Source organism: Festucalex cinctus, chromosome 10 (genome assembly GCF_051991245.1).
Source record: "Festucalex cinctus isolate MCC-2025b chromosome 10, RoL_Fcin_1.0, whole genome shotgun sequence".
NCBI classification, from domain to species: Eukaryota; Metazoa; Chordata; class Actinopteri; order Syngnathiformes; family Syngnathidae; genus Festucalex; species Festucalex cinctus.
This window is the reverse complement of record NC_135420.1, coordinates 26,846,609-26,873,176: the sequence shown is the minus strand read 5'-3', so window position 1 is coordinate 26,873,176 and position 26,568 is coordinate 26,846,609. Positions and strand designations below refer to the sequence as shown.

The 26,568-nt window shown below is 43.0% G+C and overlaps 2 protein-coding genes across 9 annotated transcripts in view; both read right to left on the bottom strand.

The window, feature by feature from the left end:
- Positions 1-21: 21 nt before the first annotated feature.
- Positions 22-5,367, bottom strand: c1qtnf7 (C1q and TNF related 7). 4 transcript variants are annotated; one of them, XM_077534352.1, is made up of 3 exons: positions 5,199-5,367; positions 2,678-2,902; positions 22-901 (listed from the first exon to the last, which is right to left on the bottom strand). In XM_077534352.1, exons 1-3 carry the CDS (start codon positions 5,203-5,205, stop codon positions 273-275), a joined length of 861 nt encoding a protein of 286 aa, XP_077390478.1. In that variant the 5' UTR covers positions 5,206-5,367; the 3' UTR covers positions 22-272. The 4 variants fall into 4 exon arrangements, with proteins under 4 accessions (XP_077390478.1, XP_077390480.1, XP_077390479.1 ...); XM_077534354.1 differs by lacking the exon at positions 5,199-5,367 and adding an exon at positions 4,297-4,349; XM_077534353.1 differs by lacking the exon at positions 5,199-5,367 and adding an exon at positions 3,863-4,245.
- A 952-nt stretch (positions 5,368-6,319) lies between these two features.
- cpeb2 (cytoplasmic polyadenylation element binding protein 2) overlaps positions 6,320-26,568 on the bottom strand; it is a 50,099-nt gene continuing 29,850 nt past the window's right edge. For 4 of the 5 annotated variants that reach the window (XM_077534939.1, XM_077534938.1, XM_077534941.1 and 1 more), the window contains exons 5-14: positions 22,518-23,711; positions 21,594-21,869; positions 18,856-18,946; positions 17,114-17,164; positions 17,007-17,030; positions 15,813-15,986; positions 14,231-14,439; positions 13,166-13,280; positions 12,898-13,079; positions 6,320-11,767 (exon numbers count right to left, since the gene is read on the bottom strand). In XM_077534939.1, coding sequence (XP_077391065.1) covers positions 11,540-11,767; positions 12,898-13,079; positions 13,166-13,280; positions 14,231-14,439; positions 15,813-15,986; positions 17,007-17,030; positions 17,114-17,164; positions 18,856-18,946; positions 21,594-21,869; positions 22,518-23,303 — 2,136 coding nt within the window. In that variant the 5' untranslated portion in view covers positions 23,304-23,711 and the 3' untranslated portion in view covers positions 6,320-11,539. The remainder of the gene's footprint in view (positions 11,768-12,897; positions 13,080-13,165; positions 13,281-14,230; positions 14,440-15,812; positions 15,987-17,006; positions 17,031-17,113; positions 17,165-18,855; positions 18,947-21,593; positions 21,870-22,517; positions 23,712-26,568) is intronic. The other variant, XM_077534943.1, reaches the window with a different exon arrangement.

Here is a 26,568-nt window from a genome sequence, read left to right as displayed (position 1 = left end):
TAACTTATTTAGAGGCTCAATACACAGATCCACACAAACAACCATTCACTCACATTCACATGGACAATTTCTAGTCTTCAATCAAGTCATGTTTTTTGGAATGATAGGGGGAGACACAGGGTGGCATTTATTTATCAAGTTTAGGTGGATGACACAGAGGGACGGCCATTATTTGAGGAAATACAGTAATATTACAAATCCCTTGAAGAACAAATTAGAAACCATCAAACCCAGAGTAGTTAGCTTGCTAGCTTAGCTTGATTCTCTGAAACTTATGCGTAGTCTGCTGCCAGTGTGTCAAAGTAGTCGGTGTCAGCGTAGAGCAGGAAGCCGGAGAACAAGCTGTCCGCCCAGCCCGGGTCGGCAAATAAACCATTCTGGTCGTGGTAAAAGATCTCCAGCCACACGGCGTCTTCGGCGTTGAGGAACATCACCGTGGACCCCGAGGCCACGTCGTGGTTGCCCGTGTTGGCGTCGAAGGTTTTGATGCGATGCTGTCCGTTGTGCATCAGAGCGATGGCCAAGTGTTTGTTAGCCAGCGTGATGTCATAGGAGAAGTAATAAATGCCGGGATACGCGCAGATGAACTTGCCCGTTTGGGGGTTGTAATGGCCGCCCTCATTGAGGAGGATCTTGTTGAACTTAATGGGCGTGTTCTCTGTCGGGTAGCTGTTGGTGATGCCCGCGGAGAAGGCGGATTTGGGTGTGAGGCTCCCGCATTTGCATTTCCCCGGCGTCCCGCGAATGCCACGTTGGCCCTTTTGTCCTTTCTCGCCGACGCGGCCGACGGGGCCCGGAGGACCTTCGTCTCCGTTCTCTCCCACGGGACCTCGTTTTCCCGTAGGACCCCGCTCACCTCGCTCGCCGATCTTACCTGTGGGTCCAACCCTGCCCTTTAAACCTGGAACACAAAAGTCTAGCGTTAGCATTCGGTACTGACGGAACATTTAAGTGACAATAATCCATCGAAATACTTTTACATCAAATCATTGTAATGAATTTACATGGAAGGCCAGCAGTTGGTAATGAAACTCAATCTTTGGTTACAAAAAGAGTTAGCTGTTGAGTGTCAAGACTGGGGTCCCTCAGGGCTCTGTGCTGAGCCTGCTGCTATATTCCCTCTACATCACGTGTCAAGATCCGGTCTTCGAGGGCCTGTGTCCTGCATGTTTTCGAGGTTTCTCTACTCCAACGAACCTGATCAGGATCATTATCAGGCTCCTGCAGAGCTTGCTGATGAGCTGAAATATGAATCGGCTGTGTTGAACGTGGGAAACCTCTAAAACATGCAGGACTCAGGCCATTGAGGACTGGACTTTAACACCACTTCTCTATGTTACGGTTGAGTGGTGGTGGAACAAAGCCGGCAGCATAACAAGAGGAAAGTGACAATGAATCAACACAGACAGAGGGGAGACAAGAGACAAAATACACACGCTAATCGACACAACGAGACACAGCTAGACAAGACACAAGTGGCAGAGGGTTCTGATAGGTTGACACACGAGGAAGCCAGGCAAACACAGGTGGGCAGGACAATGCTTGATGAGACAATGGGAGACACTAAAGAAATTAAACTCAAACAAAACCCACTCAAAACTAGAACCCCGACAAAAGCAAAAAAGTAAAAAACAAACCAAAACCCAGCCCAAACCATGACACTCTACATCCATGACCATATAATTGTGTAGACCACATCATAGCAAAGTTTACAGACAGCACAACTGTGGTAGGTCTGATGTCAAGAGAGATCTTCCATCTGGGAAACTGGTTTACGGGGAGCCACCTTGACCTGAACACCTCCAAATCAACGGAGCTCACAGTGGATTTCTTCAGGAAAATTTCTTCCAGTCAGTGTAAATGGAGCCAAGGAGGAGAGGGTGGCTAGCATCGGGTACCTTGGCATTACCATCTCATCCGTCATGTCTGGTAAAGAAGGCCAACCAATGATTTTACAATCTTAGAGAGAGCTGAGGGGACTTCATGCTCACCCCGAGGGTGCTCAGGAACTTCTACAACCACAGCACAAAGAGTCAGGAGGCCCCGCCAGGCTTCCCGACACCCCAGAGACAAACTCTTCCCCACTGCCATCAGGGAAACGATACAGGCTACTGAGAGCCAAGATGGAAAAACTGAGAAAAAGGCTTCTTTCTTGTTTGCTACTTGAAGAGTCAAACTCTGTGTGGAGGCGGGATTATGTAACCAGAGATTCAACTGTCCAATTGAAAAGCCAACCCCTTAACACCTGGCTTCTCTCAGCACCGGTTGACTATTTAAAGAAGACAACGGAAACACATTTCCCCCCATGGGTTGCCACGCATGAAATCACCTCGGAACGCGGCCATGTTGACATTTTGAAACAATGGCCGAGTGGGCCAAGCGATCTGTTCTCCAGCCGCCTCTTTTCATGAAAGAATACGCCGCGACCAAGCAGCCTTTGAAAACTTTGACTCGCTGTGTGTTTTTTTGCGTGTGAAATATACGCCTCCTGGGAAGCAGCTGTGTTGATTTCCTCAATAAAAATAACTCCGTACGAAGCTGTAAACAAGTATGACGAACGAAAATGTAATTATTTAGGGTGTACGCAGCTCCACCTTTGCTAATAACAATAGCGGCTTTAAATTGAAACCATACGGAAACTGCACGGTCACGCACGCTACATGTACTTTATTATTACCTGGGTCTCCCTTCTGTCCCTTCTCCCCTGTCCTGCCATCTCTGCCATCTCTCCCGGGGACGCCGGCGTTCCCGTCCGCTCCCGGTGTCCCGCCCGGGCCGGGCTTGCCCGGTGATCCCGGCGCCCCTGGGACGCTGCAGAGGAGACGCGGCGCTCCTTTCAGCAGCTGTCCGACGACGCAGTGGCACAGGCACACGGCTCCCATTAAGGCCCACATCTTCACATCTGCGCAGTCAAACAACAAAGACACTAACATGTTGTCTATCAATGTTATCTCTCTGTTTACTAGGGTTTTACCAATAAACTTATCTTCACAAATAATCTACCGACTGACCTAGTTTGTTTGCCGCCTGTTTCCTACCTAGCTACCTACCAATCTACCTTTTACTGTTTGAAGCACAGGTCTCAAACTCTGGTCCTCGAGGGCCGGAGTCCTGCATGCGATTAGATTCTAATCACATGCAGGATCACTATCAGGCTCCTGCAGAGCTTGCTGAAGAGCAGTTCGTTTGAAATATCAGATTCTGGCCCTCAAGGGGCCGGCGTTTGAGACCTGTGATTTCAAGGATTTCCTTGGGTATCTCCTGCTGAACAACATAACTACCTAATTATCTTAGCCACCATTTATAGGAACATAATGTTAGGTAGCTAGCTAGCTAACTAAGAATGGAATACTACTCGGTGTTGGGTACGCTCTGCATGGGATAATATGATAAGCTGATAAGTTATTTGCAGTTCAATTCATATTGACGCTTGCGCAAGCTAGCATGCGCAGAAGAGTTGAGAAAGACAAATTTGAAGAACTAGCTTGGAAGGAAACAGAAGCAATACGGACAAGCTTCTCCTGTGTTCGTAAAGTTGCCGAATACAGGTCGAGAAAGTAAAAACCTTGCCACAGTTTGGTGTTACCTAACAAGTGTCTACCTTTGAACACAAAAACCGTGCCACTAAAGATAAACAAAAGAAAATAAACCGTGCCTATAGGGAGTATTTGTCTTCTGGATCTAGAGAAACAGTGACTTTGCTCTGAGCTCTTCCTGGACGATCAAACTGATCCTATCTCAATGGAGAGCCCGGACACCCGGTGGAGGAAACTGATTTGTTTCTGCAGTCATGTTCTTTCAGCAAAGACGATTACTATAGCTACTAATTATCTCGTCTTGTGGAAAAAAAATGATCTAATACCTGTTAGCACATCCTCCCAACTGCGATCTCACGTCCCTAGCTTACTGGACCTACTGACTAACTTACCCATCCAACTACGGAATCTGTTTGTTCAACTGGCAGGTTGTGGTGCGACTTATGAATGAACCTCTCGTCAGCCAATCAAATTTGACAACAGAGTTCAGAAGAGGCCAGCAGTGATTCTCACAATGAGAAGATTACGACTTGACTCATTTTCGCACTCTCATCTTCTCAAGTGACCCCCCCGGGCTTTCGTGTATGCGCGAGAGCCTCGAAAATGAAACCCTCTCGTCCACGAGCCAACTCGGGTCCTGGTGCCAAAACATTCCCGAGAGATGACATCACGCCAGGCATTATTTTTCTGTTTGTCCAGGGGAACCTCGGCATGCAGTTGCACTTGTGCAGACAGAAAGCCAAGCAGGAATGTTGCTCACGGGGAAACAATCCCCATCGTGTGCGAGTTGCAACACAGCTGGGCTCCCGTCCCGCTCGTCTGGCAAGCGCGCCGACGTCCGTCCGCCAGAACACGGCGGCACCGCCGCCGACCAAATTGTTCTTGGTCCTCGTACGGATTGCACGCGCGGGTGTGAGAAAATGAATCGATGGCAACAAATGGGGCGGAGAAGGGAACATGTGTGTCAGCGCCGCAGGCGTAAATCAAACGTGCCATGTGGAAGCACGATGCAGGACAAGTCGGTCTGCACGCAAACAGGAAGTCAAAATTGGACGGACGAAAGGAGCCTGACCCGGAGCCCTGGCGGTGGCGTCAGTGCGGTTTTGAAGAATGAAACCCCGCCTGAGCGTTTGCCTCCAAAATGGTGATGATGTCAGCATTTGTTGACGTCCGTCCCTCAAGAAACATGCACAGAAACGACGATAAAGGGTTTTTGTTTTTTCCATGGTTGGATTTGCGCCATTGTAGTTAGTAGAACGAGCTCACGTTCTCACACTCATCGGTTGAATGAAGTTTACTTAAAAAAAAGAAAATGACGAGTCATATTTTGTGAGACCGTGACACCAATGCTGCCTGTCTATGACGTTTTGCATTGTGCGTTAGCATTAAGCTAGCGGAGTTTAAAAGTGTAATTCTCTTTAAATGATGTCAAGTTTGACAGCAAACTTGAACTACGAGTGGCAACAAACGACGTGAAGCGTCTTTTTTTTTTTTCCGCAATCACAATTATTCTTGACTCGTCTTTTGAAAAACACGACCGAGCCGATTGCACGCATGAATAACGCCAATGGCAACATTTCCCGCACATGCACACGTACGCACTGATTGCCAATAGATGATCCGATCCATCGAGTCCGAGCGGGAGTAGCAAGTGAGTCTTACCCCCCATGCGGAAGCCGTTCACGTGCAGAGCTTGCGATCTTATTCCGCTAACATCTTCCTTGTCTTTTTTTTTTTGCGTCCGTCAGACGTGCGCGAGCGTTGCTTGTGCTGACGGCGTCCACCAGTGAGTCGGCGAGAGCAGCTGGATGGACTCCCTCCATGGAATCCACCCTCCATCCCGTCCTTCCCGCCCGCCCGCCCCTCGGCCTGGATCCACTCCCTTCTCTGTGCCTCACTCCAGTTCCAAAGTGAGCTGACATCATCCGGGCAAATGAGGAACATGGAGACGCCACTCGAGAGAGACGCACTTGACTTTTGCAGTTTCTGGGTCTGGACTAAGTCCCAGCTGCCTTTGGGCGACAAGTGGGGTACATCCTGGACTGGTTGCCAGACAATTGCTGAGCACTTAACAGAAGGACAGACCTTCTGAGTCTGATCATAGCCACGCCCCTCTCTTACATGTGTAAGTTCACTGAGAATGCTTAGACAGCTTCAACAAAGTAGCAGTGCGAGCAATGCTAAGCTAGCATTAGCACCGTAAGCAGGCCGGCATTATCCACGGCTGTTACGCTAGCAGCTGGACTCCTAACACCAGCGCATCGGTCAGCATCTTCTGATTGGTTGTTTTTGCTTGGGGGATGGTGGTTGTTTTGTTGTTTTTAATCGTAAACCTCCCCTTTAAAAGTAGATGAAAATAAAAGTTATTTCAAAATATTAATTATAAAAATAACAATGCTGTGAGCATGCTCTTTTCTGTTGTTGCATTGTAAAATAAAAATCTAAAAAAAGATTTAAAAAAAAAATAAAATACACCAAAACTAATCACACAAGGATCACATGTAAAATAAAAATTAGTGAAGAAAAAAATATTAACAATGCAATACTAATTACAAAATTAAGAAAAATATGCTATTTAGCATTGAGCTAATATGCTAGTAAAATATATTTATATAAAGAAAAATCTACAAATAAAATATCATAGCCTACCCAAAAAAGTAATGTAATGTTTTTACAACAATTTTCAACAATAAAAGAATTTGTAAAAAAAAAAAAAAAAAAAAAAAAAAAAAAAAAACCCGTAATGGAGTTTTTGATGTTACGAAATCGAAGTAGCCATAGTGTGTCCAAACAGAATGGGTCTTTATTTAGCAAGTGAATTGAAACAAACAAACAAATTTGTAATCACCAGTTAAATACAAAACAAGGCCAAATAAAAAAATAAAACTCAATGTTCATTTTGCATATCAAATAACCATTCAGAAATAACTACTACCATCCAAATACCTCAGAACAATCAACTTTTGTGAGTCAGTATTGTAAACTCTGATTTTTAGAAATAAGTGAACAATAAAATTAGAAATAGTAGCTTAATTAAAACATCTTAGCAATTAGCATCTTCCGTAGCTCCACAACAGAATACAAAATTAAACCAATGACATTTAAAAAAAAAAAAAAAAAGTCTCAAGAACTCTGCTACTGTTGGGTGAAAAAGAAAAAAACAGAAGAAGGTTCAAACAAGGTGAAAATATGCATGAAAAAGTTCTCTCCTTTTGTTAGCAAAACACTATCCAAAATAACTACAATCATTTACATCAGTACAAAGATATCTGGATTTAAAAATAGTTGCAATGAAAAAACGGGGTCTGGTTCCTTTTGTCTTTTTTTTGTTTTTTTTTTGTTTTGTTTGTTTCTCCTCATTGGACAGTAAAAAAAGTGACACTGTGGATCAAAAAACTCTGCAAAATATGCAATGAAAAAAAATAAAATCTGCATCTTAAAAAGGTTTTACACGGTAAGTCTTACTTTTTGTACAAACATTAGAAACGGTATTGCACGTCACAACACAGAATCGAGGTTAGTCAGCCTTTCAAAATGTGTTATTCGAGACAGAGAGAGAGAGAGAGAGAGAATAATAATTCAAGTTTCAGAGCGGCGGGAGAATCTCAAGTGTCTTCCGGAAAGAAGAAGAACAAAACCTTCGTGCTGCCTTCGTCACGTCACGCGTGGGTATGAAAATAAGAATCATATCAAAAACTGTGGATGTGTACGATAACCGGTTGTGTTGGAACTAAAGGTTTGGACATAATCAACCCTCCAGTTACTGGGTCAACTTAACCCGGGCATGTTTCATTATTTATTAATTAATTTTTTTATTAATTTTTTTCAGTCTGTTATGCATCATTAATTCGTTGCGACTCCTTCTGGTGTGCACAACTTGGCCAACGGGGGGCAGTATAACACAGTCATAAGATACAAACAAAGAAGACTTTCAAAAGTAAGTAAGTGTTTCGTCATTCTTCGCGGAGGACGAAGAATATATGCCGGTGAATTGTGTTCTATTTTCTGTCCACAAGTGTTGACGCCATCACTTCCGTTCAAATATCAGCTGTTTAAAGGGTTCAAATTACCACACAGTCGATGCTAGCTTCTTTTAGCCCGACTGTCAGGATGACGTTTTCGCATTATGTGTTAGCATTAGCAAGCGGAAACCGAATCTATGTGGGTGTTTTCAATACATAATTTGCAATTCTATTTGTTTTATTGCTAATTTTGACAGTAAATTTCAGATTTTTGAAGAATATCTACTAATTATATCTGCCAAACTGCACCTAGTTGATATCTCACAAAAAAAATCAGTAAAAAATAAATAAATAAATAAGTAAAAAAAAATTAGGTCACTAGTCTCTCAAGGCACCACTATAGCCACCATTACATTAGTAAAAAAAAAGAATAAGATTTTTTTCATTTTAAAGTTTAAAAAAAATAGTGTTTGTGTGTAGTGTTAAAATAAAAAAAAAAAGAAAATGAACAAAAATAATGTAAAATTAGCTTTTTATCTAACACGTTTGGAATTGAAACATCCCGGGGTCAAATTGACCCAAGAAATTCATCACTGTAACAGGAGGGTTTATAGAAGGGCAATAGAATCATTTTTAAATAGAAAAATACAATCAAAATGAAATATTTTTTGTTTAGAAAAATAGTGAAATAAATGTGATTTTTTTTTTCCTTTACAAAAACAGACAACAAATATTTAAAAAAATAATAATAATCAGAACAAAACAAAAACGACACAAGTCAAGTGTTACAGGTGACCATATTCAAACATCAGGGACGACATTAAGAATATATTAGAAAATATTCAATTCTCTCTTCTCTATCCACACACACGCACGCACACACAAACATAACTTAAGACTTCACACGCTACGCATGAAAAAAAATTGCACGATAATTCATCCGTGGGACAATAAATAACAGGAGGATGTTGAAGAGAATCTGCACTTAAACCACGTCGGGTGAATAAGAAATATATAGAAAAGTAGTGCATAATAATAATAATAATAATAATAATATATATATTACTATATTTAAAAAAAAATGCAATCAGGGAAGGTCCAGTGAGGGGAAGTAGTCAACACAAGCGACAGCGTAACCATGACAACACAGCAAAGTCACACTTGTACAGTACCATCCGAGGGCAGATTGTCCCGAAACATCGTCCAATCAGATCCTTTGCATCCCTGTCGCCATAGAAACGGTAAACCCCGCCTCCTAGCCCACCTCTTGGCGATGTTGGTTAACCAGAGCCTCGGTCTACGCGCATACGCACGCACGCACGCACACGGACGACAAAACAAAACAAAACACACAACCACCGAAGAGCACACTTTTTGTTTTTTTTTCGTCCACTAAAAGTCTACAGCAGAATCACCTTTTCGGCGTCAACGGACAGATAAACACTGAAGCATGCAAGATTAAATGTGTTTTTTTTTTTCTTTCTTTGTATTAATTCGCTCGGGAGTTTCACCCCGACACACACGCGCTCCTTTTAGCTTCATGCTACTTAGAACTGATTCGTCGTATATATATTTTTTTTAATCGTCTGTTAATTTCCGTACGTCCATTCTAGCATGCTAGCTGATTCCAAACATGCGCTGCCCTAAATGCATCGCCGCATTATTTATTTATTTCAACGCCATCAAATATTTGTCCTATACAACTACTCATACAGTATATACGTTGTTAAATTCTTAATAGCAGCGAGGTTTCCTACGATAGCTTGTTGCGTTTACTGTAAATATAGTGAGTGGTGAAAAGATTCTGAGGTATCATTCCATGTTTTTTCCCCCCCGCCTCGCCCCGTGTCACTGATTTGGAAAAACCGCATCGATGCGAAAATGGGAGGTGGGCAAAGTCGAGCCGTAAATGTTTTGCCACAGGAGGTAGTATCAATCGGAGACGTAACTTTGCGCTGAAAAATGTCGGAAAGGGCCTAATTTGATTCAGTCTAAAGTCATTTGTCAGAGAGAATTCATGTTCGAAGAGAACCGCTAAAAACGCACAAAGTCTGAGAACTGTGTTGGAACTGAATTGTGGAGATTTAGCGTTCAATTTTCAGCATTTCCTGACTGTTTGGCTGAAACGGCATCAAGTGACATATTTCGGCATCCGACATGTGTCGCTCCTCCTTACTATATAAGAACTTTGGAGTCTTTGTCCACATCAGCAGTTAGTTAGCTAGCTAGCTAACAGTGTATCCTAGTTAGCTAGCTAGGTAGTTAGCTAATAGCATGTCCTAGCTAGCTAGCTAGCTAGCATGTCCCAAAAGCAGCAACTAACTGCTGATGTGGACAAAGCTAACAGCATGTCCTAGTTAGCTAGCTAGCTAACAGCATGTCCTAGCTAGCTAGCTAACAGCATGTCCTAGCTAGATAGCTAGGACATGCTGTTAGCTAGCTAGCTAACTAGGACATGCTGTTAGCTTTGTCCAGTTAGCTAGCTAGCTAACAGTATGGCCTAGCTAGCTAGCTAACAGCATGTCCCAATCAATAGCAGCAACTAACTGCTGACGTGGACAAAGCTAACAGCATGTCCTAGTTAGCTAGCTAGCTAACAGCATGTCCTAGCTAGCTAGAGAGCTAGCTAACAGCATGTAGCTAGCTAGGTAGGTCTACACGCTGAAAACGCATCGTCCCTTCAAATAGTCCACAGATGTGGTTGCTTTAGAGCGCCTTGCTGTTTTCGCATTTTAATAAAAAGTCCGCCAAGTAGCATATTTAACTGACGTATCATCATTTTGAAAGCTCATTTTATATACCTGGCAATTATTTTAATCATTCAAACTTGTTTATAACACTCTTCTCTGGAGTGTGTCGAATTTACAAGACCTTTATTGTTACTTTACACGGATTTAGATTAAGTTCCCGTCACTAGTTCTGTGTGAAAGGCAAAAGCAGACAAATTGTTACGGCTCTTGTGTACGCTAGCACTGCTCATCCGTTATTTAAGAACTCAACTGCGATGAATCTGATGCGACAGAACCAACAGATACGGTTTAAACGCAATTAGTCTGCTGTCTAAAATATTTTTATCGTTGAAATTTCAGCGTCCATCCCATTTCTCTGTGAAAGGCAAACGCGGATGAATTCAGATTCTGCAAATTTGCAGGATCTCGTTTGTGAAAGAGGCTAAAAGTCAGTAGTCTTGCGTCCTAAAACTGCGTCGGCATTTCTGCTCCCTATCGTGGTTCTCACTTACCTTTGGTTCGTGTTCTCAGCAGGACGTGCACCGACCGCATGGGGGGTGACTCGCCGCGGACCACCACCTCATGTGCAAACATTCCCATCCATATCTTTTCGTCTCACGTAAAAAAATAATAATTTAAAAAAATGTATAAAAGTCATTTTTTTGTTTCATCTCTAGAAGATGAAGGTACCACAAAAAAAAAGAAAGAAAAAAAAAAAAGAAAGGAGCCTGAGATGTGGGGTGGGAAAAGAAGCGATGCTCGTGGCTGCTAAAAAAAAAAAAAAAAAAGCTCGTCCGCTATCTAGAAATGACGCGTGCGCGGTTTAGTGCAAGGGTGTCCAAACTTTTCTTCCGAGGGCCGAAAACGGACAATTCAAAGGAGTCAAGGGGCCACAGTGACGTCCTTCGACTTCATCACGTCAAAACCACGCCAAAATGATTTCATATCGTCACTGTCAGGTGGAAACTTCATATCCAAATATGGTAAACATTTTTCACAAATCGATACTCTGATTCTGACCCTATTTTTTTTTTTTTTTTTTTTACAGATTATTAACCAATTTAAAGCGATGAAAATAGCTTGAGATTGATTTTTCTCTTTACTCTCTTGAACTAATTAAGTACTGTAAAACTCATCCTCATTCTGTGGGAACTGTGCACCATTATGCGGTCTCAAGATCGTCTAAAAGACCTTTGGAAAAGATTTTCTCAAGAGGATGGGTATGAATTTAAATATATCCCGTGGTGGGCTCCAGGTTTGGACACCCCTGCTTTAGCGTTATGAGCTGGTGGGGCGGTTACACTGCTAGCTTCTAGTTCCAGCGGAAGTGGATCTGGCGCGGGCGGTCGGCGCCCTCCTTGACCAGCGGCTTGTGGAACTCACGGCCGGCGCGCGAGTGGATGTTGGCCCAGCAGAACTCGCAGTAGTACTGCAGGCAGGTGACGTTGGCGCAGAAGAAGGGCGCGAACTTGCCGCCGCAGCGAGCGCCCTGGCACTCGTCGCACAACTGGTCGTCCAGCACGTACGGTTTCACTTCCACCTGCGGCAGAACCAGCAGACCGCATGAAAAAAAAAAAAAAAGTTGCCAGGAGCGTCTTTCACGCAGAGAGACCACAAAATTCGCACATTTTTCAGCCGTCGGTCAGGTTGGTCTCCCGGTCTGTCCGCCAATCTCAGTTTGGCCTGTCAGTCGGTCAATCTTTCTGTCAGTCCGTCCACCAATCTCAATCCGGTCGGTCAGTATGTCCGTTGGACGTTCACTGATCTAAATCTGGTCAGTCAGTGTGTTGCTGGATCGTCTCATCTTTCCTCAGATTGATCCACCAATCAAACAATCTTTTGGTATGTCCGTCTATCCATCAATTTATCTCAATCCCGTCAATCAGTCTGTCCACCAATCTCGATCCGGTCTGTCAGGATTGAATTTGTGTTGTATTTAAAGGGATACTTGACTCATTGAGCCATTTTCAGCAGTAAATAGTTAATATTTTATCTATCATTAATGTGGTAACGTCATTATTTTTTCATGTATAATTAATACCTTTAAAAATTTATTTTTCAACTTGTTGTCGCCTGACGACCAATTATGGCTCAGTTTGCTAACCAACCCCAGAAAACAGGTGAGCCCTGATTGGTTGTTCGCTACTTCTTTAGCACAGGTGATGTCATCATCAGTTGACAGCAAGTGGAAAAAAAAATAGTTTTTAACTGTACTAATTGTACATGAAAAATAATGAAGTTATCAAATTCATTCTGGACAAAATATGAACTTTTCACTGCTGAAAATGGCTCAATGAGTCAAGTATCCTTTTAACATGTTTATGTCGGTCTATGAGTTTATTATTTTATTTTGGAAACAAATTGTAACTTAAGGTGGTGTATAAAATAATGATATCCAGTGCAATTTCATGCGCAGGGTACATTGCTCATCTGAGTATTGCTTGTGAAATTAAGAATGTAGATGTTTTAATTGTTTTCATTTTTTTTTTTTTTGACTCTACAAACTCATCTCACGTGCCGGATTAAACCCCTTTGCGGGCCGGATCCGGCCCGCGGGCCGTATGTTTGACAACCCCCGATTTACAAGTTGAATTCGATTCCACGACCACTCGTACGCCAAAGCGACGTTTCCCATTGAAATGAACGGAAACGCCAACGACGTCATCGTACCCGTTTATCGATGTCGCCGTGCTGCAGCTGCACAAATCTGGCGCTGATGGCGGCGATGTAGCTCTGCTGGTTGGAGAAGGCCACGCGCCCCGCCCCTTTGGGGTACTTGAGCTCCGGGTCGGTATCGATCCCGGCGTAGCACACGCCCCCGTAGAGGCGGTCCATGATCATGGCCAGTTCGACTAGGCGGGGGAAGCGAGACCGTTCAAGAGTTAGCGATGATCTCGAAGATCCTGGCGGAGAAAAGAGATAAAATGGCGGCCATTACTTGCTCTCAGGGGACGAGGGACGCCTCCCACAAAGATGGTCTTGCGAGGGTCCAGGGGCTGAGATCCATCCATCACAAAGTCGCTGTCGCTCAGGTTCCACGGGCGGATTTGCACCTGCAGACCAAACGCTTGTTTACTCGCTTTGATTCTCATATTTTTTCATTGCGGGAATGCTGAATGCATCCCACAAATTTAATTTGTTTGCCGAGAAACAACTCACACATAATACTTCCGATTTACACCGTTCAAATTTCAACTTGCTTCAAAAAGTCACGCCTTCCGGGGTATTTATCATCTGATTCCACATTACTTACAGTGCTCGCACAATTTAACTTTAAATATCAACTTTTCCCCATTCATTTTCAATGGGACGGACATTGAAGTTTTTCCCACTTTCCATGCCCACTTCCATACATACAACTGTCATCATTAACAACTCTCTGATACTGCTCAGCGGCGCACTTGATTAAGTGCGTTGTCCAGTAGTCAGGAGGTTCCGGGTTCGAATCCCACCTCCGACTGTACATGGCAAATATTCTTATAGTAATATAACTGTATACCAGCATATAAGGAAATGCATTACAATTTCACTTGAAATTTGGCTTTCATCAGATGACTATTTTTAAAATAAAATACGCCATTAGCCATGAATTTGAACAATGCAAGTTAGCTCAGTCATTAGAGCAATTTATTCTCCCCGTGGAGAACCTGGGTCAAGACCCTGCTTGGACCACATTTGAGTACATTCGATGGTTTGATGCAAACTGACTATCGTTTCAGGAAATGGATTATAATTTCTCTGAAATGATGAAATCTCACCTTAGACAGATTGTCGTTCAAGTTTTCTTATTCATTTATCTTTCAACTTCAATTCAAACTTTGTAATTTTCACGTAATTTATCTTTCAATTTACTTCATCAGCATTCAGCTTTCAGCATTCCCACGCAATTTCTCCAGCAATTGCACTTAGTCTAGTTTCAAGACAAAATTCAACTAAAAACATAAAAGTTTGACTGAGTTCATTGCCATGGAATGTTTTTTTTTTTATATTTAATGTTTCTCACAGGTTTGTCCTTGATGGTGGGGCTGGAGACGCACAGGTAGAGCTTCCCGTCCTCCTCCATGCAGGCTTCGATCAGGGCCTGCACGGACGTCTCCTCCTGGAACAGCAGGAAGGCGTAACCTTTGGGTGGAAAGTACGACTTGCTCTCAGCTTTGTGCGGCCAGTCGACCACCAGGTGGCCGAAGCGCCGGAAACTGGACGTGATTTCATCTGCAGGAGAAAAAAAAAAAAAAAAAAAAAAGTGCTTTTGTCAGTATTGCACAGAATGTAAATATGAACATAAGCACTTTTGTGTGTTTAATTTTGTGCTGTCAAAGTTAAAGCGTGAACTAATTAATTCATCACAAAAAAATTATCACATTAATCATGTATTAATGCAGATTAATCACACTATTAATTTTGAGCGCAGATGATCCATTAGCTGACAGCAGATGGTTATGTTAGTCTTTTTACATTTTTCTACATTTTTTCAAAGACGTCCTCATCACATTTAATGTCGAAAAAATTAACAACAGTTGCTCTTTAAATTTGCCGGACAAAAAAATGTTGATTTAAAAAAAAAAAAAAAAAAAAAAAAAAAAAAGCCTTTTTAATTAAGTGATTAACTCAACTCAACTCAACTTTATTTATAAAGCGCTTTAAGAACATAAACAAACAAAGTTTTGCGGTAAACAAGAACAAAGCAAACATTTTGAAGTGCGAATACAGGTTTGTTTGTTTTTTAAACAAGTAAATACATTTTACATCAGTAAAAAAAAAAATAATGATAATTAAGTGATTAATCATAATGAATCAAAATTCAAAGATGTGATTAATCTGACTAAAAAAATGTAATCGTTTGACAGCTCTAGTTTAATTTCAAAGTGAAATAGAACCTTGATCAACTGCAGTATTTTTTTTTTTTTGGTTTACCACTAGAGGGCGCTCGCGTACCACACTTTGAGAATCACTGTCCTTGCAGACCCGATGAGGGCCGACGGTGTCGGTGTCAGATGTGAACGGACTGCCAGATTGTATCGGGGTCGCCTGCAGATGACGTCACGCTACAGGATTGTCTGGAAATTATCCGTTTACAATTGATCAAAATAACAAAATTTATGGGCTGAATTTGTAAAAACGTAAATAAACCTAAAAATATAAACGCATGATACTTTAAGAGTGGGGGGAAAAAAATAGATTAAAGCGCCTTTGGGCTTGCCGGTGACGTCAGCACAGCAGCGCGAACAAAGTTAGCTTCGGTTTGGTTTCTTTTTTCCTTTTTAGCTGTTTACAAATCAACCACAATAATAAAAAAAACTTACAATATTTCTCACATCTGAGACAATTATTTTGTGTATTTATCATTTAGTCAATCTATTTTTATTATTTATTCAATATATTTTGCATTCATATTCTTAGGTTTATTTGTGTTTACAATTTCAGTCCGTACATTTTGTTATTTAAATTACATCTTTTTCATTTTGTGTTTGACGTCAACCGGATAATTTCCAGCCAATCCTGTCGCGAGATGTGTTCGTTCGCCGACCCCGATCCCATCTGGCAGTCGGATCACATCTTACGCCGACACGTCATTAATTTCTCACCTTCATCTATGTCAGGCGGCAACCCGCCCACAAAGACCTTGCGCGAGAAGCGCTCGATGCGCTCGCCGTTCTGATGCGGGAAACAGCCGGCCGAGCCCAGAACTCCCGGGATCCCCTGGTTGCCGTGGCCATCGTCCAGGAGGTTGTCGTCGATGGGGAAAAGAGAAGAGCGCCCTGCGGGGGGAGGAATTGAGAGCGGGTGACATCAAGGGCAAAGCGGCTCATGCGTTATGGTGGTTTTTCGGCACCTACGAGGATTATCCGCAATTGAGTTGAAACACAAAGCTGGAAAAAAGAACAAAGCCTCGCCTGCTCAATCCAGCAACGTCAAGCATGCTCCGTCTTTATGCACAACACAATAGCAATCTATCCGGCCATCCGTCTATCTATTCATCCATCCGTCTGTCGATCCATTCATCCGTCCATCCATCAATCTATCCATCCATCCGTCTGTGCATCCATCCGTCTGCGCATCCATCCGTCTGTCCATCCATCCATCCATCCATCCATCCGTCCGTTCATCCATCCATCCATCCATCATCTATCCATCCATCCATCCGTCTGTCCGTCCATCTGTCCATCCGTCCATCCATCTGTCTATATATCCGTCCGTCCATCCATCCATCCGTCTGTCCATCCATCCATCTATCCATCCATCCATCCATCCGTCTATCTATCTATCTATCCGTCTGTCCATCCATCCATCTATCCGTCCGTCCGTCCATCCATCCATCCGTCCGTCTGTCCGTCCGTTCATCCATCCATCCGTCTGTCCGTCCATCTATCCATCCGTCCATCTGTCTGTCCATCCATCCATCTGTCTATATATCCGTCCGTCCATCCATCCGTCCATCCATCCGTCCGTCTGTCCATCCATCCATCTGTCCATCCATCCATCCATCCATCCATCCATCCATCCATCCATCCATCCATCCATCCATCCATTCAGCAAAAACAGCATATGTGTAATAATTTGGAAAACAGTGAGATACAAAATGGCCTCCTTTTCGATGACATCATCATCATCGTCATCATCATCAGTGAACATTAATCAGTTAATTACAGGCTGATGGCTTTTCTGAATCAGACTAAAAAAGCACAGGAGGATAAAAACAAGTCACACAATTAAAAACAAAACAAAACAAAACAAAAAAAACATAATAAGCAGATGTGCTTAATTAGTTGAAGGTTTACCTCGACGTCTCCCATAGCTCCTAGCTGCGTGTAAATATAGGAGAATTTTTCAGTTCGTATAAGTGTCGCTGGAAGTGAACACCGTAACGACATTAAAACATAATTACCATTGAGCATGAGGAGCCCGTCGGCAGCCTGGTTCAGGCACCCAATGCGCCCTGGACAAAGAAACGCACTTCAGTCAGACATGGATGGAACATTGCTAACATTGTTAGCTTAACATGCGACCCAGTGTGTTATGATGATCCATCAAAACTTAGTACAGTGAGTCAACAAGTAACTTTGAAAGTTTTTTTTTACTATAGATAGCACAAGATGACAGCAAAACTATTTTTGGGAGAGGTTAAAAAAAAAATCCTTATATAATATTTTGCCTTTTGACGATAGTTCTGTCCGCTGCTAGCAGGAGGATTGGTTAGCGTTGACAGTTTCTAAAAGCTGTCAATACGCTAAACAGTGACATTTTAGAAGGCCTTGAAAAATCTGAAAATCTTCTATATAACAGTTTTGGGTTTGCTAACCGTTGAGTATTTTTGCTAAAGTAGTCATCATGTTAGCGTTGTTTGTTAGGCTCGCTAGCTTGTGTGGCTCCTTGGCTGCTATTTGCCACATAGTTTAGTTTGCTAGCTAGCTCATATCCGTGATATAAAATTAGCAATATTGTATTTGTAAAGTCAAAGGCATATCCCCCCCCCCAAGCCAGCTCTTGTGTTGTCTCTTAGTAACTCATGAATTTATTGTAGAACTAATTAGCTATTAGCCTAATTAGCTATTCTAGCTTACATGTTCTAAGGTATAGTTTGCCAGATATCATTAACATATATGAATGGCTTTACATATCATATGTAGCCTATCATGTCGTTTTAATTAAAGTAACAACCTAGCTAAAGCAACTTCATTTATAAAATTGCACATCAAGTCCCCTACGTTTGGAAGCGTCTAAAAATAGCAACAGCAGCCCACTCTGGCGCAGCCTTCCTTCGCCTTGGCCCGCATGGCCACTCCAGGCTGTCAAACGCAGCGTGCGAAAGGGCGACGGCGTCTAAAATTAGCCCTGCCCGCTATCCCGAAGTCCCCGCTCGGCCCGTGTGCTCTCCATCTGCTGCTACAGGAAGAACAACAAAGCTGCCCGTGGTGCGTTTGTGACCTCCCCCAGGGTGGTTGCGTTTAATACATCATCCCCCTGTTTGCTTATAAGCAGGATCATGCATACTGTAGAAAATGTTTGTGATGAAAGGGTTGGGGAAGGTTGGTGGAAGAAATCATTTGAATATTGTTTAGTTCAGTTAGACACCATAGACTTAGTAGCTGTTTATCAGTGCCCCCCCAAATAATTTTTTGGGGTTAAATGTTTCTTTTTATTTATTTCAATGCACAATGACATGAATAATGCATGGATTTTTTTTTGCTATTCACAATTCCCCACTTATTGTTGTTATTCTTTTGGGAGGCTGTAACGGATTAATGACATTCCCATTCACGTCAATGGAAAAAGATTATTTGGGTTACAACCACGCATGGTGACGGATTAAATTAAACTTGTATCTCAAGGAACTACTGTTAATATTTTCTTGCTTTGGCCTGAGCACAAAAATAGCACAAAAAAAAAAAAAAAAAAAGACTGTACGGTACACTCGAGCCCTCTCGTGTTTTCCAGGTTAACCGGATCAGAGTCGCTTGGTGGTGTAAAGACCCAGCTGGAGGCCCGCACGTATTAGGCTCTCAGCGGGGGAGAAAATAAGCTTCGGTGCAGTAACACTACACAGCTTCTCAGGAGGCCTTCCATTCGACACACGCACGCACGCAAACACACACACGCGCAGTCCGGAAAGTGATAGGCGGCGCTCACCTTTCATGGGATCCTGCTCGGCTCGCATGATGTCAATCAGGGAGCTCTCCAGCGAATGCATGTTGAGACTCTCGTACAGCCTGGAGCGGTCCTGGAAAGCGCAAAAGAAAAAAAAAAGAAAAAAAAGACGCTTTTAGGTCATCACAATTTGTCTCGGGAATAATACTTCTCATCATCATAATCATAATAAAGCCTGGCCAGTGTTTGGCTCGGCCGAGATTAACATTCTTTCCGTATTTATTCAGTTTAGGGGTCCGCAAGGTATGCTGGCCAGGGCTGTATATGGGTAAGTCCCCGGATTTACGGGCCAAGGGAGTCCAGGAGTGGAAACCAAGAAGCGGGAACACAGTCATGAAAGAGATGACGCACTCATACGCGACTATTTTGGTCTCCGGCTAACATGATGAGCTCACGCTATATGTTGAAAATGGAATCGGCACTCGAGTAGCTGGCCTGACGTAATTAGTCGGCCACTAAAACGTTACATACTGTCCATTAGGGTTGTGCAAATAATCGAAATTCAATTACAATTTCATTTATTGCACTCCACTATTATAAAAATCAGCATAATCAGAAAAAAAAAAAAGATTAATACTAATTTTTGAGTTGTTTAATGTTATACATTTGCACCTCTTTTAAAAAATGTAAATAACTAATTTAATAAATTCTGTTTCATCCAAAAGGAACTTGCATAATTATAGTGTTTCTATTTTTTCATTGGTCTTAAACATTTTCTTGTTTTGTACCAAAAAAAAAAAAAAAATCATTTGAATAATCGTGATTTCAATTATTGACAAAATAATTGTGATTATTATTTTTTCCATAATCGAGCAGCCCTACTGTCCATTTTCACCCAGGCCAAAAAAATATTCTCATAATAATTGTCCATCACGTTGATTTTAATAGCAACAGACCGATTAATCAGGCGGCCAATTATATCGGTTGATATATTCGGACTTTCCAAATAATACCCGAGTTAACTTTTGCCGATTAAATGCTGATAGATTCTTACGTTCTCATGCAACAGTAAACACTGCTCAGTAAGTACGGGCATCATCATGAAAGGTTATCGCGTTCAAATGTGAAAATTGTCACATTATATAATTATATTATATTTTAGCATGATATGACAAGATCATTTTCCTGATTAAATATTATGTTTCCTGTTTTAGGTGATAAATATCACATTTTACTTTGAAAAATCACACAATTAATGCTAATCTCTCTTTAACATTTTATTTATGTTCTATGACTGGTGTTGCATTTGAGGAGGTGGGATTTGGGAAACACCGAAGCTTGACATAAAAGATGTTTTTTTTTTGGTCCTTACTCGGTTTTAAAACAATGGCAGTGCATTATTGGCACCATCCAATGGAAAGTGAATGCAATGAGACCTGTGGATTATCATACCGCTGATGTTTTTCCGCTCTTTTTTTTTTTTTCTTCTTTAATACGTATTCTTATAACGTTTTAGCTCAAAAGCGTGGCCCCATCTCGACAGCGCTTGTCACCGACTGCCAAACATTAAGCAGAGAGGAAGGAAGGAGAAGGTCTTGGAATCTGAACAATTCCTGCTGTGACAAGTGTTTATATGGAAATGAAGATCAGCGCCATCCGCGCGATCGCCGCCGCTTCCTGACCTCATCGTACTCGAACCAGAAGTCATTTGGTCTTTCGGTAATCCGGGGTGACCGTCAAGTCTGGAATGTCTTTCCAAAGCGGAAAATGCAAGTATAAATTGAAACTACGGTATTGATACAGACAAAACGAGGGAAAAAAAAAAAAAAGTATATACTGTATATATATATATATATATATATATATATATATATATATATATATATATATATATATATATATATATATATATATATATATATATATATATACATTTTTTTTCTCATGTTTGACCTCGGGGAACATGCTTTGTTATTTTGATTATTATTATTATTATTATTATTATTATTATTTATTTTTGTACTGTCTTAGAATAAAGTGCAATTGCACCTCCACTACATTAGGGGGCAGTGATGCTCTCATTGGCAGAGTGTGGGCAGGGAACATTCGCTCGGTGGTGTAGGGGTTTTGTTTTCTTCTTTTTCCTAGGGAGGGGCATGACAGAAAATGAGTGAGAAGCACTGCCTTAGTTCAATATTGAATATGGGGGATTATATTCTTGTATCATATTTTATTCTTCAATGGTGGAATCTTATTCAGGTCGACTTTAACGTAAATGGTAAAAAAAAATAAAATGAATTCGATATTATTATAAAAACGCACTTCCAAAAATAAGCGGCTCTGCGTTACAATGTTCACATTATCAAAATCATACCCAAGTTTTGATTTCAGCATACAAAAGGGGAGGTTTCAAAACACGTCCATTATATGGACAGAAATGTGATTAATCGTCTTTTGTCCTCCCCGGAGAAAAGGCAGTAAATCACATTTTGGCCAATTCCAGCGAGATACGATCACCAAACCAGGATGACAAACACGCGCCATGCCGAGCACTTTGCGGCCAATCACGTCACTCCCCATGTGAGCCGGCGGCGTGAAATGACATCATTTCATTTTCCGGGAAAAGACATTAAGCAGCACGCGTATTGGCTTGCATCAGATTATTGTTAGATTACATCGTGTGAGGAATAAAAGTGTTTGTAACACCAGACGTCCCTCAAACTCATACTCAATGTTGTGAAAAGGTGGGAGGGGTCAAATCCGGCCCACCCGTCACGTACCTGGAGGGGCATCAAAGTGTTGCTGTTGCCGTCGGCACGAAAGACGTTGTCGTCCAGCCACGACTTGTGCCCCAGCGAGGCGGCCGAGCGCGGGAACTTGGGCGGGGCGATGACGTTGCTCTGGTAGGACTTCTTGAGGGGCGACGAGGCGTGGCCGCCCTGGCCCGGCATGCCCTGGGCGCCCGCCCCCTTGCGGTGGTCCCGCCCCCAGGACACGCCTCCCGAGCTCCAGCCGTTGCCCTGGTGAGCGCCCCAAGGAGACTGCTTCATCACGGGCTAAGTGAGGGGTCAACGGAAGCAATTAGGAGACGGATGAGTGAAGGTTGCGTGTGTGTGATGTGGTATGCTTTGGATCATGTGAAAAACAGAAAAACATATGTGACATTATTACATATACCAACCTCCATTATTTGTGAGAATTGCCTAATGAAAGTTTTGGGGGTTTATGAAAACAATTTAAATGTACTTGGTCCCCACAAAATTTACTCAGTTGTGGAAAGGACGTTAAGGGGCTAAAAATAGAGCAAATAAAGAAAAATAGCCGCCAAAACCAGTTTGACCAGTAATCACAAAATTGGGTGATATATCTATCATGGCAGAACAGTTTTAAGCATCCATCATGATCCAGAATCAAACTAAAAGTTGTCTTTTTTTGGGGGGGGGTTGTTGGGGACCTTCTCTGCCTCTTCTTCTTGCTGTTATTATGCATCATCTCTTCCAGGAATTCTCAGTGCTGCCTGGCATGTTGCGGCACAACGTGGTACTGCACTGAACGGGCGACTATAAATGGGGGCTTGCTTTGTAAATTAAAAACCCAATGCAAAAAAAAAAAGACTGCTTAAATGTTTGAGTTACCGATAAACCGCGATATAGCAGATAAAATGATGGCGTCTTCCTGCCTGGTAAAAAAGGTCTGGAGCCCACCTGATGTTGGTTGTAGTTGTTCCTCTGCTGCAAGAAGGCGCCCTGCTGGTTGTGCATCTGCGGGCTGATGGGAGAGCGGCGGATCTGCGGAGAGAAAGGCCCGCCGCCGAAGCCCTGCACGTTAATCCCGGAGCACGGATTCGCCGTGAAGCCCTGGAAGAAGGCCGGGTTGATGGACGACGAAGGCATCCCCGCGTAGAAGCCGCCGCCGCCGCCGCCGCTGCTGTCGGCGGAGGTGCAGGGCGCAGGTGGAGCGGGAGGAGGCGGGGGAGCAGGGAGAGGGAGAGGGGGAGGAGGGGGCGACGAGCTGCACGTCTGAACCGACCAAGGCGCGCCGAAGCCCGCCAGGGAGGGCGAGGACGAGCCGCCGCCGGTGCCGGCGCTCTGCATCTCCGGGAAGGCGGCGCCCAGACCTCCGGGCAACATGCTACAGTCATTGCCGTTGTTGACGTGGTGGGCCCCGGGGGAGTCCATTGGGACGACGCGCGGCGGAATCACGGAAGTCGGCGGCGGTGGCCTCGCGGCATTTGCGGCGTCCTCGCGCGGGTCGAGGGGCGAGGAAGGGGCCGCCGACTCGGGGGCAAGCTCGCCGGACCGTCGCTGTCTTTCCCGGCCGAGCTGAAGGTCACGGGCGGGCCGCGTCGGACGGAAGCCTCGCTGCTCGTAATCCGGCGGCACCGGGCGGCGGCGGTCGGTTGGCGCCGGCTGTCGGCCGCAGCTGTCGGGCTCCTCGTCGGCGGACGGCGGCGTCGGAGTGCGTGTCACCCCCGCAGGCTCATCCTGCATGTTTTGCGGCACCGATCCGCTTCGTTTAACGCTTGTAACTGATGACAATGTGGAGGGAGGATGTCTGGCAGGGGAGGGAGGGAGGGAGGGAGGGAGGGGGTCTGGCCTACGGAACCGGCACCGGCTCCCTCTTTGGTTTGGGTCGCTATGGCGAGCTTTCACCTACACGACCCATCGAATATGTTTTTTGTTGTTGTTTTTTTTGTAACGGGAGGGGGGTCCTGCTCTCCGTTAGCTCGTGCGGTCCACGTCGGTTGCTGGCTGCCCCCCTCCTCGCTCCTCTGCTGCTGCTGCTGCGGCAGAGGGATTAAAGGTCTCAGACGGAACCGACGTCACGGTCGCATCACGCCCGGGTGCGCGCGCCTCGACGCCGGCCTGCCTCGCCTCGCTCGCTCGCTGCCCGCCTGCCTGCAAAGGGCGCCGCAGAGTTTACGTCATTTTTCCTCCTTGGTGCTTCATTATTCATAAAGTGCAGTGTGGGGCCGACACCCTTTTTTGCAACTCTAAACGTAGGACATATTCTGTTATAAATAATGCTACATACGTACTTTTAAAAATAACTTATTGGAAGGAATATAGGAGGAAAGGGTCACCACCAACCCTACTTTGAAATCCTAATATTAGCTTGAAAGTTGCAAGCACTGGCCTTATAATCTTAACCCTCATTTTAAACGCCTAACCAAACATACTGTATATGGTTGGAATAATAACCCAGGCTAGAAGCTCTAACTTGAATCTCAAAACCTGGGTAGAAACGTGACACCTTAATCTTGTCTCGAAACCCGGCGTTTAAACCCCAACTTTGTCCGTCCTTGAACCCCTATTTGAAATCTTAAACCTTGTTTAAAACCCCAATTAGAAACCCTACTTTGGAACACCAACCCAGAATAGAACTTTATTTTGAAACCCTAATCCTCAAACTCTAATGATGAAACCTTATTTAAAACTCCAACACAGGCTAGAAACCTACTTTGAAAACCAAACCCAAATTCCATATTTTAAAACCCCACTTTGAAGTCTTAAACCTGATTTGACACCTTTGTGAATGTTGGAAATATAACATTTCTGGGTAGCGGGGTGCCTCAAGGGTCCATCTTCTTGCCACTGTTTTTCTCCGCCCATACTAACAATGACACCAGATCGACAAGACAGACAGACAGACAGACGCCACATCAGCGTTGAGGTTGGCCTTGGTGGAGGACCGTGCTCCTGCCCAAGTGGCAAATGCATCACTTAGGTGGGATTACTTCCTATCCGCCCTACTCACTGTACCTTCATCCATTTTTGGGATGTCAGAGGAATCTCGACCCTAAAACTATATCCCACCCTGAAAAGGTCCCAGATGGGACAAGGCCGTCCGTGCGGTGGCCTCGTTTGGCGGGTTAGTGATTAGCCAGCGTTGGAGGAGGGAGCGAGAAATGCCAGCTGCTGATAGTTGCGGGGTGGTTTTTGGAAAGGGGGTGGGGGGAGAGAGATTCCCAGCTGCCTCCACCAAATGTGACACAGCTATCCAAAAGTGATAGAGAAAAATAAATAAAAAGTGATATTATGGTGGCAAAAGTACACGTATTTGTGTTTGACTCTGATTCAACTTCTGTTCTAAAGTAAAAAGTACCGATTCGGAAAAGTAAAAATGAATTTTTTTTTTTTTGTCAGTTACCTAAATAAAGCAATGATACCAACAAAGAACGTTTCAATAGTTTCTAAGCTGTAGACTTGTGTCCATAAAAGGTTGCTGAAATTGGTAATTTGGTTAAAATAGAAAAAAAGGCCTCAAAATCAGTTGGATGGAATTCAATAAGATCAACCAGAGTGAAGTGAAAATCAAAAACTTAAAAGGGATACTTCACTTATTTAGCCCATTATAGTAATAAAAAAGTGAATATTTTGTCTATAATTCATTTGATACTTTTGTTATTTTTCACGTCCAATTAGTACCTTTAAAAACACATTTTGCAACTTGCTGTCGACTGAAAATGACATCACAAGGGCTCAGGTAACAAATCACAGCTCACCTGTTTTCTAGGTTTGGTCATGTGACATTCACAAGCTGAACTGTGATTGGTTACCTGAGCCCTTGTACTAATTGTATGTGAAAAATAATGAAAATATTAAGTTTATTATAGGCAAAATATGAATGTTTGACTGCCAAAAATGGCTAAATAAGTAAAGTATCCATTTAACAATTTAAGGAAAACTATTTCATCTGCGTTCTATTGTCTTATTTTGTAATACAGTATTATACAGTACAGCTTTTTAGATGAAAAACATATGACAAAATATGTTGGCGTTTTTGTGATGCTAAACAGATATAGCAATTGCATTCATTTCAATGGGAAAAGATGATCTGAGATTCAAGTGACTCGAGTTATGAGCATAACATTAATTGTTGAGACTGCAAAACTATTGCTGTAAAAAAAATAAATAAATAACCCAATGACCCAGATTTTTGGGTTAAATAATAAATATCCCACAATCTTAAAACTACTGCATCAAAAATAAGCACATTTTCTCAAAAATTGGAACGACCCACTAATTGGGTCAATCTGACCTTTCTTTTCCTTTTCCTTTTTTATTTATTTTTTTTTTTTTATAAAAGAAATCCACTAATTGGGTCAATCTGACCTTTTTTTTTTTTTTTTTTTTTTTTTAAATCTATTAATCTAATTAATCTATTATTTATTTATTTACAAAACAACACTTTTTTGGGGGGGTACAAAATTACGTTGTTTTGTCAAGTTGGGTCAAATTAACCCAAGTAGCAATTTATGTATTTTTGTGACCCAAACTGGTTTATTTACAATCCAGCAGTTGTGGGTGCAAAAAGTTGGACCTAATGAACAACCCACAACATATCACGTGTTGTTTGTGTGTGTGCGTGTGTGCGTTTTTTTGCAGAAAGCAACCCATTTTTTTTGTGTTGTTTTGCGAGTTATTTGGGTTTACCCCGTTCGGCTCATTTTTGGTCCATGTCGTTTGTGCATCCATTGTCACTGTCAACTCGTGTTTGTCCCCCTCTCACAAGCGCCTGGCCTTGCTCAAGCTTATCAAACGTCGCCGTGTTGGTAAAGCATGTCGTCTCTCATCCTGTCGTCATAGCAACAGGTCATCTGAATCACTTGAGTTCGCTGTGCTTGATTACTCGACCGGCCTCATTGCGTGTATGCGACGCGTTGATCAGTTCGTCCCGTTTGACTGTCGGTCGTGATGACTCTATCGTTGGGAGTGCCCCCCCTTGTACCTGTAATCCCATTTGGGGAGACAC